Consider the following 13,035-nt stretch of genomic DNA (forward strand, 5'->3'; position numbering starts at 1 on the left):
GCTTCTTGGTATTAATTTTCATACCTATTGGTTGATTAGGAGCCTATAGAATGTTTTATCGCGATGCTAAGAAATAAAGCGGTGGTTATGAAATACCTCCCGACAATTAATAAACTAATGTAATACTTGTTACAGTTGGTCTCGGGGTCGTGAAATAAGTTCGTAGGCACAATTCAATCATCAACAAGTATATTGTCAATTTAACACAACGAAATGTACATGAAACTTGGTTTATATCAGTCAAAACAATATCCAAACACCGAAATATTGGGAGAGTAATAATCACGCGTCGCGGCCATGGGCGGACTGGCAATAAGGTCGAATTTAGAAAAGCGCGCGAGCCCGTGAGTTAAATAAAGCCCGCCAAACTCGAATGCGAGCATTAACCACAGAGGTCGCGTTACACTAATGATTAATAAAATAAGAGACATACCTACGTGTTAAGGCCGGGTAGCAGAGAAAATGGCGAAAATGAGGTTTTCATTTATCATTTTTGAGGTACTAAACAGTAAAATTAAAGGCTAAGATTTTTATTGGGCATAGTTGAGGATATTTTCTAGGGCAATTAACGGATGGAAACACGATTTAATGAAGTTGACTCGATAGAATAAATTCCCAAAGTTACCTCTATTCGTTTTCTATTTATGGTTTTATTTTTAAAATAAGCGATTTGAGATTCTAAATCTTTTACTAAACTAAAGTTCAGAAATAACTTGAGGGCTTTTAACGGATGAAATTTTTATATTGCGTCTTATTTAGTTACTATGTTAAAAAATGTGGAAAAAATCGTCCATGACGGCTTGGACAATCTCAATCAGTCGCGCGGTGGCGCTTACGGAGGACGGACGCGTGTCAGTTTTATGGCCGTGACAGTTCGCGATTTGTCAATATTTTTGACAATGATGACTTTGATGAGTCACAGTATAATAATATCAGTGCTACTGGAGAAAGCTAAAATTTTTGATAATTAAGAATTATCAATTTTGTCTACCTATTGAAATTTAAATCGTTCGCATCCTTTTAAACGAAGACTCTACTCATGATACATAGTACATTCCTCAAATATGAGATAAAACCAATGAGTTAAAATTACGTTTTAATAGTACCTACATACAATCGTCTTTACACTCTTTAGAAGACACTGACACTGATACAAATAAATAATAAAAAATTAGGTCAGTGGGTCAAATATAGGGGCAGCTGCACGTCACTGAAAGACGATTCTGTTTACTCGGCATCTGGGCTGGAGAACATGAACCCTTGTTTACAGATGCAGATGTAAATGGAGTTATAACTGGACAAATTTTACATGAAATGTGTAACAGAAATCAGTTAAAAGACACATACATGGAATACCAGAAAGGTTGCGGAGGGAAAGCTACCTATATAAACTAGCGGCCGCCCGCGACTTCATTCGCGTAGACCTCGTTTTACCCCCGTTAGATATCATGTTGATAGATGGCGTTTCACGGCTTCCCCCAAATGAATATTTACGAACGTCATACAGTAGTTTGTCCAGCGCTGTAGATTTTAACCAATGACGATAGGTAGATGGCGCTTTTTAGACACGTCTTATTTATTTATTGAAATTTATTTGTCACATATCGTCATAAGTGTTAGCCCATATGTTAATCTGGGTTATAAACAATAATACTGTAAAGTTTCAACAAAATCCGTTCAGTAGTTTTTACGTCAAAGAGTAACAAACATCCAGACATCCAAACTTTCGCCTTTATAATATTAGTAGGAAGTAGGATATTTCACAATCCAAACTAATATTTTACTATTTAGTTTAGCATTTACTTACCTACAGTAAATCCGTACCGCGCGGGAATAACTTGACATGTCATTTTTGCGTACTTTTCAGGGGAGCGATTTTAAAGTTTAGAGTTCCCTGGTAAATCGGAATTAATGATAATTGATATTTTTATGATTGAAATAAGCTAATTTGATGCATATCTTTCGATTGGCGTAAGAATTTGATTAAATTATCTTCTTAATCTATTAAAAAAAAGACTTGTCAAGTTGTGTACCGACGACTTGTCAAGTTATTCACCAAAGAAAAACAAATATTTAAGGTGTAAAAATTGGATTTAAGTTAATTATTTTGAATGAAGTTTAAGTAAAAAAACAAAACATAAAAATAGAACATATTTTTATCACTTTTGCAATGAAATAGTAGCAAATTTATTAGAAAAATCAAATATAATCGCAGATTATGATCGCTTTTGATCAGGTAATTGTACGTTTACTTAAAATTTAAAAAAAGACAAATAAAAGAACAAAAGCCATGCTTCATAACAAGCACAATAAATTTTAATTATTTTAAGCTTACCATTAAGCTTAAAATAATTAAAATTAGCTGGATACATTTTTGTGTAAGGTCGACACGCCCTTTCGCGTCCACCGTCCAGTTCACGTCCAAATAACGCATCACTCTAGAACGAAAGCTATTGCTATGATTCCCTGAATGTATGACACGTAAACCCACATTAAAAAAATCTTATAGCATGCTACCGCTTTTGCCAAAAATAAATCCCACATGAGCAGGTGCGCGTTTCAAGGTAAGTTTTTAATATATTTAGGTCTAGTTTGGGATTTACCGCAGTCTATAAGCCTTAACCATGAACCATACAATACGGATAATGATATCGGTGATTGTACTTTATTAAATGACACTTAAAATAAGGTGGATGCGAATTTACTACAATGCAATTTCCACTTTGCGTCAGAAGTGATCGCGGTCTGGTCTAACTGGGTCTAAGATATTAAAATATACAAAACAATACATGTTTTATTATCATGTAAAACGTTATTTACATGACGTATCGAACACAAAGACTTTTTTCAGTACTTAGGCCTTTTCCTGGACGCTAATACACGCTCTTAATGTAGCTTACCCTTGTGATAGCCAATTTGCGTCCACTTATCACGACTATTTTCTAAATAAAGACGTTGTAAATAATATTAAAAACCAAACTGTGCCTAAAGAGGATACCATATTGCAAATTGAGCCATACTATTGAAATTTCAAAAAATGAAATAAACTAAAATATATGTATGTTTATAATTATTAAGTGTGATACCTAAATATTTTGAATACCAATTAGTAAGATTTTATTTATATTTTTTTATTTCCATGCTGTTATTAATTAGTGATTTTGAATGCATTTTTTCTATATTTTATTAATATTACAAAGATAATATTAAAACTTCTAATGGTTTAGAGCAAGTTTAATACTATACTTATAAAGACTAAAGGGAGCATAATGACAACAATTTTTCGTTCAAAATGATTACGAAAAATTGTATATTATTTTTATTCCTCAAATCTACCAATTCACTAAATGGACGAGATCTGGCGTATCGACCCTACTTACTTTTACCTCATCATTATTCCTAAATAATGTCATTGAAGTCAAATAGACTATAAAAATAAAATTATCCGGAACTTAAAATTGACCTAAAAGTTTATTATTAGATTTTTTACTTAAATTCTGTTGTCAAACGAAATATTAGTCTGTTATGAAAAAACATTAGTAGATAGTACCTACCTATTGACTAAACTTATCCTTCTTCTTTCAACTTGCTATTTAAACGTTAATTTAGTTTTAAACTATTGAAAATAGTAATAAAAGTAATAATTAACGCTTAAATATATTAAAAAAATATTTTCAGGGGTTGGTAAGTAAAAAATATTTAAAGACGCTCGAAATCCTGACAATATTATATTTTAACAACTGCTAATGACACATATAAAAATATGATTATACGAAGGTAAATAGCTGGATAACTCCAAATATCCAAACTCTTGACTGCGTGCATAACAAGACAACTGCACATATCATGGATGTGTTTAGTACTCAGAGGGGATCATAACTTGAATACTTGATAACTGTTTTTGTCAAATTAAAAACGAAAATCCATAAATGTATAAGTCGAGATATTAATAAATACATGTTCTGACATACATTGATAAATCGAAATGTAAATGTTTGTAAGAATAATATTAATTGGATATATCGTTATGTCAAATATTTATTGCCTAAATTAGAGATATTTACTTATGAACAAGAGCTGTATTTCAAGTATTTTTGGGTATTTCGAGTTGAGTTTTTTATACCAGTAGGGTATAAGGTAGAGGAAGCGCTTAAGCTAATAAAAAAAAAAAAGTGCAGGTCGAGATGTCAAGTTATTCCCGCGCGGTACGGAAATATTAGTTTGGATTGTGAAATATTTAAAATAAAAAAAAGAATAAAACAAAATAGGGTTTCAAATTACCTATCTTTATCTAATTTATAAAGAAGTAAAGTTTGTGTGTTTGTATATTTGTTAAATTGTAAGGGGTAATCTCGGGATCTGCTGAACCGATTTTAAAAAATCTTTCACCAATAGAAAGCCACATTATATCTGAGTGTAATAGGTTATATAAAAACCGAAAAATACTACGCGGGCGAAGCGGCGGGCGGAAAGCTAGTTTATTTATAATTATGTACAGTCGCGGAATGAAAAGATTCGTCACCTTAGTGTCGGTTTTCACTTGCACTAGGTACTGTAAGAGTCAAACCTGCCAACATAACCGTGCAAGAAACAATGCTGCTAACATTTAAATAAATATGACGTTTGCTAACGAATAAGGTTTTGCTTGTTTATTTTTCTATCCCATCAGTGCAATGCAATGATGACATTGACCAATATTGACAATAGTTTGAACCAACAAGAAGGTTTTAGTTTATCAATCATATTAATCTTCTTGACAAGATAAATCGTCAAACAACTTTGATCTGAATAATTTTGAACTTTACTGACGAACAGTTAAAGATTATTTTCTCTAACTCGAGATTATTCTGTAACAAAGTTTCAAAAGGTAATATGTGCTCGCGATTCGTTGAAGGAATCAATTTGAAAACTGACGAACCTTTTCATTCCGTGACTGTACGAGCATAATAATTATTTAAGTCTAATTCAAACATTCTTTATTTGTGTGGACCTATATTAACGAGAGATTACAAGGCGTCAAATATTTCAAGAAAAAAATTAAAAACTATTATAAAGCTAAATTTTGCTCTCATGGAGCCTTTACCTACTCTGACAAATCAAGACTTAAAGAAGAAACTAATAATAAAACTATTTAACTTTCCTGCAATGAAAAGCTTGATCGGGTACAACACCTCAAGTTATTTTAGAACTTGATTTCATTAAAAGACTCTGAATATCAAATCGCTTAGGTATCTAAAGTCAAACGATTCTGAAATGTCAAGTGGCATAAAGTTGGGACTAATAAATAACCATTAAGATAGTAACGCCCTCCTGTCAATGACATACCTGGAACGTTAGAGTATTGGACAACTAGTAAAAATGCTTTGTCCTAAATGACTGACGGATATCGTAGAGACCTGAAAGTTGGAAGGTGTGTTCTTTGTATGACGTAGGCATCCGATTTTCCGAAATGGGGTCATGAAATGAAGTGGGTGAAAAAAGGGGGCAAAGATTGTATGGGACAGTGATTCTTTGGTTCAATCTACTTGAAATTTTGCTTAACAATTCCTTAATATTATAATTCATGACAAACGTGTGAAAGGGGTAGAAAGTTATTTTGGGAGTCATTTGCGTCGAAGTTGATAACAATACTAGATACTTCCTGCTTTTGATTTAACTACTTTTTATTTTTACAAGTGTTTGAAAACTCCATGTCAGATTGCAATCAATGTCAAGTGAAATCTCAAATTGAAATGTCTCAATCTCAATGAGGAGGCTCTGCATTTATTCCTAGAATTCCCCTAACACCGTCAAATTACCCTTTCGAATTCAAGACAGTGCAGTTTCCCATCAAAATCTGCTTCGTAATGACTATAAACAAAGCTCAAAGTCAAACTCTAGCAACTTCTGCATAAACTCCCATGAGTGCTCAGAGCGGGTGCCTGCGCCAGGTAACCGCGTGTGATGCTCATAGTGATTTTCGATACAGAGCCCCGTAATACGTTGTACATAAATTATGGAAGGAAATCACTCAGACCAGTACAAACAAATATGTATGCAATTTTAGTATGATATTTTTATTTATTAATAAACAAAAAGACTGAACAAAATTGATGCGTGTACTGATTAATGTAATTAACCACATGCAAAGTTTCGTGAATTGCAACAACTATAATTTATTATCCAAGCTCTAAATAATCGCTACTACGAGTAACTGATCATGAAACGTTTTTCTGATGAACTGATCATTAAATGACCTACCGATAGGTCGGGTGACGTAATGTTGAAATTCTTTTGAACTTCCGGAAGGTCGGGTGATGCCACGCCTCTTTGAACCGTGTTTACTTTGGCAGTTATATTTATTCGATTCTAAAATATATTCCCAAAAATTCTGAAAGGTGTTTTAATTTGTATCACTTGGATATGATTTGTATTAGAAAGTGTTGTGAGTGTGACGCTTGAACGGAAGGAAGTCAACCTAACCTAACCAACTGGTATTTTTATACTGTGTAGCTGGGAGAGCTCTTTGGCGCGCTGTCTTCGGCGAAGTATTGCGCGCGCAGATTTTGACAGCGTAAAATACCTACTTTAGCAGAAATACCAAGCCTTAAGGCTATTAACGTTCGCTCGGGGCTCGGGTTGGCTTTTTTCATTGTTTATTTGATGAATAAACGCACTAGTCAGCCAAAAGGTGAATTACTTTAATATGATAGTGTTATAATTTTTAATTATATTATTCATTTATTTATTACGGTCTCATAAATTGATGCTAATTAATCACTCAGATTCTGAGGACTGAGGATACATCGAATTTATTTTAAAATTATCTTTTCACGTATTAAGTTACTATAATTTTACTGATTAGCTATTAGACCTTGAAATTTTCAGTTTGTCTAAATTTAAGTTCTAAAGTGCTTTTTGTCTTAAAAAATATGAGTTCGTAATGAAATCTTGTGTTCACACCACTAACAGTTTTTATTAATATGTGGGCAAATATTGTACACAAAAGCAAAGAAAAAAGATCACGGAGTTTGTGATAACAAACCAAGCATACTCTGGGATAAAAATTGTACAAAATAATAAATATTGGGTGTCCAATATCGTCGTAAACCTTGTGTACCTAGACTCTTTGCAATACTGAAGTCAAGCAGGACGTAAAGGGCTTCTATTTGCAGGGCCAAAGATATGTATTGAGCTTTCTAATCACTAAAATGATTAAAAGCAAAATGATGATGAGTACGGAAAAATTAAAAGCAGCTATCTTCGATGGACTGCAAATCCGTGCTCTTGCTGCGTGCTAACTGCCGGAACACAACAATGCTTTTAACATTGTTGTTATGGCGATAGACTTAGGTAAGATAGTGGCCTATTTTCTTCAAACTACCACTTAGGTAGTTTTTAAAAGGTTATTAAAAGTATGAGAAAGAGTACCTGACGGTCCCTCTCAAGAGTACCAGATACTGAAACGACCAGACCATCCAGTGCCCTTCTAACCCATTCCTTCTCCCCCAGCTTGCTGAACAAGAGCTTCGTCCAAGGCGGGCTGCCCGCGGGATCCCGCGCCGGCCGCGCGTCGCTTTCGGGCGTGGCGCAGACCTACCGCGCCTTCCAGCGGAGTGAGGGCGGTCTATTGAGAGAGCTGAAGGAGTGCCGTCACGACACCGCTAAAGTGCATCTGGTGTGCAACAACTATGGTGAGTGGCTGTTATGTTCGTGCTAGGTGGTTTTTCCGCTGGTGCAGGGTACGATGAACACCTACCGCGCCTTCCAGCGGAGTGAGGGATGCCTACTCAGAGAGCTGAAGGAGTGCCGCCACGACACAGCCAAAGTGCATCTGGTGTGCAACAACTATGGTGAGTGGCTGTTATGTTCGTGCTAGGCATCTTGCTCGCGGGTTAGGTAGGGAACGGCGCAGACTTAACGTACTTTCCTGAGGAGTGAGAGAGGCCTTCTGAGAGAGCTGAAAGGTGCCGCCACGACACTGCTAAGGTGCATCTGGTGTGCAACAACTATGGTGAGTGGCTGTTATGTTCGTGCTAGGTGGTTTTTCCGCTGGTGCAGGGTACGATGAAGTCCTACCGCTCTTTCCAGCGGAGTGAAGGTGTCCTGCTGAGGGAGCTCAAGGAGTGCTGCATCGACATTGTTAAAATGCATCTGGTATGCAACAACTACGGGGAGTGGCTGTTATGTTCGTGCTAGCGCAAGTCGAAAACTGTACAGCGTATGGAAAGTTTGAGATACCTACCTATTGTTTCAGAGATTTTCCAGAATACTCGTAGAGGATTGTTTTTCTTCGTTGCGTACACTGTATTGACATTGATATTTATAAAATGCGACACAGGATCCTCTCGTTTAAAAATTCCGGGGAATTTTAATTTCAGTTTTTTGAAACAGCGAAGTCCGTGCCTACGTAGTTAAAATGTTTTTTCTAATTATTTAAAGTCGCGACATTCGTTGTCCATATAAAGTCTTAACTATAGAGTTCAGGACTTTATTGAAATATATGCCAATAAAATTGTTTCAATCACATTAGCGGATTACCTCACTCATAGCAATGGCTCTAACGCGAGCACTTTTACGCAAATTAATAAAGGGTCAGCGAAGCGACACGTGTACGGGCCGTTACAGCCGTGGCAGAGCAAATACAAACTTTTCTATGGCCGCGGTCACTCTCGGAAATGGGGCTGATGGTCACGTGGATGCTATTGTTTTTTTGTTGGAAAATTACACGATCTTGGTGTCGTTGGTTTCACTTATTTCTGCACGGTCATGATTTTTGAGACACCCTTCAAGCAGATTTAATAACGCTAGACGAATATTATAATTATTATAGGTAGGTAGTAACTAGGTACCATCCAAACTAGTGATGAAATCATTCGCGTAATAATGTACCTTTGGGTCTAACTGTCTGATAATTTTACTCCGCCTTTATGAAGTTACTAAGTAGCTGCCTTGGTGAATTTTGGTACCAATTTAAACTCGGATAAACAGTTACTTACCTAATATTCCGGAATAAGATTTGATAAAACGGAAAGTTCTCAACTTTATACAATTAGTGGTATCTATTATTCGCAGGATAAGTCTTGAATTACGAGTTTGGTTGAATTTGTTTACAACGCCCTGAAGTTATATTTGAGCAGTAATAACATGTAAAGGTAGATGAAATTTAACTTATACCTACACAGGTTCAAACATTTTAAGTTACTTAGATATTTTGAACCAGTGAAATAATGGCTATTCCTGACAGACTCGCATATAGCAAACTTTCATCTGAAGTAGGTAAAGATTTAAAATCTACCTGCAGGTACCTATTTGCTAATAGTTTTCTGGCTACCAGGTCGCCTGCATGAGCTTAACATAATTCTCAGTGCACAAAAGATACAATATTATCTATACAATGGGCTATGATAACGAAAATTATTATGTAGGTACTTAGATCTTAGAAGACTCTTTGTATGTCCGCTATAAACGGCAGCCTCTGCCTTCCTTCCTCCATGCAACTACCTAACCTAAAACCTGGGGTGGGCACGGCCCCCTATATACGCGCAACGCTATACTACGCGCATGGTTCAGCAGTTTCATTAAGCATAAAAACAAAAGTAAAAACTCACGAATAGTTACTTTTGCATTTATACTTAATTCCTACTTATTACATTGAGTCGTTCGGTAGTCATGAAAATCGTAGGTAGGTACATTTAATTTTTAGAAGTAGCAGAAGTGTCACATCATTCGCATTACATGAATAGGCAATCTAAACGTGTCCTTTGTTCGTTCTGACTGGTAGCAGCCCAGGATCAGTCGGCTTCCCGCGACTCACGGCCATCAGTCATTGTCAGGCCTTTGATTGGCCCTGAAATAAAAGCCTTCCACAGATAGCACGTCTAACAATGCTGAAAATGAACGGCCGAACAAACAAAACAAGAACGATCGGAGACCAGGTCAAAGGAGAGCATAATTAAACTGGAGTTTTATTACTTTGATATAATAGTTAGCAATTAAGTTGGGGTTTTAAAATTTCTTTAGTGACTTTTGTTCTGATAGATACCTACATTACCCACTTATACTTTTTTATTATCTTGGCATTAAGAGTCATTCACTTGTTTAGGATTTTTCCCAACGGCTTTTTACCTAATTGGGAGGTCAGTTGTCATTAAAACACCTAAAACAAATGTGCGTATTTACCATTTTGAGTGGCGTGCAAGGATGTTGGGCTACCGATTCAAAGATGATAGTGATAGACCTACCTGTCTACTCACTCGTGGGCTATGATACTAATCAACCTATTCCAGCTAGCTTTGTAATAGGTCACACTGTTACAATAGCTATTACCATTTACCAATCAAGCTAATGTCAGATTAATCTGACTCAGGTTGGGAATTGAAATTTGATGCGTTTGATTCCAAACTCCATCACAAAATCACCTCGGGATATGCCTACATGGGTAATGCAATCCGGATGATGGATATTTGATGGATTTTGATTGGGCAGCCTGCCAGGACCGTAATGTAATATAATAGGCACCTAACATTACATACTTACTATGTCTATAATATTGGAAAGACGTTAAATGTAGGTAGGTATTTTTTTTATTTCAACCCCACTTTTAAGCCTTTTTCTAATACAATTCTGAATCGAAGGCTGTGATTATTTTCCACTAAGCAATTGCTGGATGTCAACAAAGGATGGATTAGATTTATATCTTGCCTAAGAAAAGTTAAAGCAATTTACTCTTTGTTTCACGTTGTTGACATAGCAACCCTATTGATCAACTTTACATAAAAACCCATGTTTATAATTTATAATTTAATATTTTTACTGACAATATTTTTGTAAATTCTAATTCGACTTAAGACGAAGCCATTAAATAGGTGGAGGTTTCTATCTAACTACCTAATTAAACTTAACATTCCCGACCATGCACCGACTAAGAGCTTCCACACACTCGCACCCACTAACAGATGTACATTCTAACCGTCCTAGTCATAAGCTCGAATTTATGCTAAGCCCGGGATTACTTTAATAACTCGGGATCGAGCAAATCCGGGCACTTCGCTGCATAACTCGTATGTGCACACGAACTACGTTAATAGGTATCGCCAGGACTGTGTGCTGTTCAGCCGCAGCTTAGTGTGGGATCAGTTTTCAACAAGTTCCATCTGAAATCTTTACTCGAAATGAAACTTTTTGCGCCAATCAAATGGGTCTTCACAGATGAAATTGAATTCGGCAACTATTTTCTTTCAACAATCCATGCATGTAACAATATCAGAGCGGCTAAGGCAGTTCGTTAGGAAGTCTTGGCAATAGGCATTTGTTTATTGCTAGCTTTTAATAGAATTTAGAACCCACTAGCTGAAATCGGTACTTGGCTCATATCTGTGGGAAATACTCTTCAAATCCTAAGTAATCTGCAAAGTTCAACGACCCAACCGTAGGGACTAGGGATAACCAACGCGGGGTTATTACGTAAAGGCGATGGAGACCGGCCGCGCGAAAATCGCCGTCAAATCAGAGAAGTTTCATAGAAGTTGCGGCGAGAATGGTAAGATTCAATAGCGACTTCATTGGCTTCTGTAACACTGGCGCCGATACCCACCTTGCGCATAAAGTGGGCAATATTACTGCTATTATTCTGGTATCGCTTCAAATTGCAATATAACTTTGTGAGGTCGGCGGAAAATGACCGGCGGCGAGCAGTTTACGCTTTGCCTTTCATGACAGGGCTGGTGAATATGAACTATTCAGCACACTGAATAATAAAATAATTTCAATGATAAGTAATCTCTTAATCGACTTTTGTAGATTATGAAACGTCTCAAAATGATAGTTTTTTATATCGGAATTTTACGACGTAAATTGCGAGGAAGTGGAAAAAATAGATAAATGAATACCTAACTCTTTCCATACTCAAACTGTCAATGTGCCGAACATATTCTTCAGTTAAAAAAGTGATCAGACTATTGAAAAAATTGCAAATTTGTGAGCCCTGTCTCTCTGAATGCCGACAGAGTTTTGTTGCGCTCTGTGCTGTGCCTCCAAAGCCGAGCTGGATGCGCGGGTTAGCCATTGCCTGGCCTTTTGTTTTTTTGCTCGGTGACTTTTGATTGGAATATTTTAAAGGTTTCCAACGGCTGGTAAAGGGGATTTGTCGCGTTCAATATGAATATCCATAAAGGATAGGTACCTAACTTACTTTGAAGTGATAATTTCAGCTATGGTTTTCTATGATTTCTACATGTTGGCATCTAATAGCAGTCGTTTGATCGATTCCTATTGATTGTCATAATAAATCATTTCAGTTTCAGTAAAATGTGTTAACATAACATTCTGATTACAATGAACAAGCTCCTAAAAACTCAGCCACTCATATGATTAAAGAATCCTTTGTTATTTGCATTTAAATCACATCACGTAACCGAATCTCAAACATTATTCTGCGTTTATTTGAAATTGTTGACAAAAGCAAGAAAAATTGGGAAGATCCTTCCCATCTGATTTCCCTCGCAACGGGGGGATTCCCCTAACGACGGCCTATTTTCGGCCTCCAGGGTTCTCGGGATTTGACACGTACGGCTACATATTTATTCAGAGGAGCGTTACGTAAAAATCTTAATTGCTCCAATTTTCCGCGTCTCTATGGGTTTCTTTGTCCTTTATTGGAATTTCTTAAATTCTTTAATGGGTGTATTTAGAAGCGTTTTATGGGTATTTTTCTCACATAAACGTAATTAATTACAACACTGATAGGTAAGTAGGTACATTCTATCTAATACTTGTATTACAAGGGTACGTACCTACTTAGTACCTACATAATAAGTATCTTATGTAACTTATGTAAGAGTAGAATATAATATGTAAATCTACATTTTGCTTGAGTTTTTTTAAGCATTTTGAGAATTTAAAGTAGAAATTAAAAAGACATGGGCCTACCGCAGGCTATAAAATTTTTCTAAACGACAAAAGGTCACCCGGATTACAAAGCCCGGTAAAGTTGTAGTTTGTCAATTTATTTTGGAACTCCTATCCGTTTACTCCACATTATCGGCACAGAACGAA

General features: G+C 36.1%; 1 protein-coding gene across 1 annotated transcript in view; it reads left to right on the top strand.

Moving 5' to 3' along the window:
• LOC135072851 (atrial natriuretic peptide-converting enzyme-like) overlaps positions 1-13,035 on the top strand; it is a 50,689-nt gene that overhangs the window by 23,940 nt on the left and 13,714 nt on the right. Inside the window, 1 exon segment of the mRNA XM_063966913.1 lies at positions 7,492-7,673. Coding sequence (XP_063822983.1) covers positions 7,492-7,673 — 182 coding nt within the window.

Source organism: Ostrinia nubilalis, chromosome 1 (assembly GCF_963855985.1).
Source record: "Ostrinia nubilalis chromosome 1, ilOstNubi1.1, whole genome shotgun sequence".
NCBI classification, from domain to species: Eukaryota; Metazoa; Arthropoda; class Insecta; order Lepidoptera; family Crambidae; genus Ostrinia; species Ostrinia nubilalis.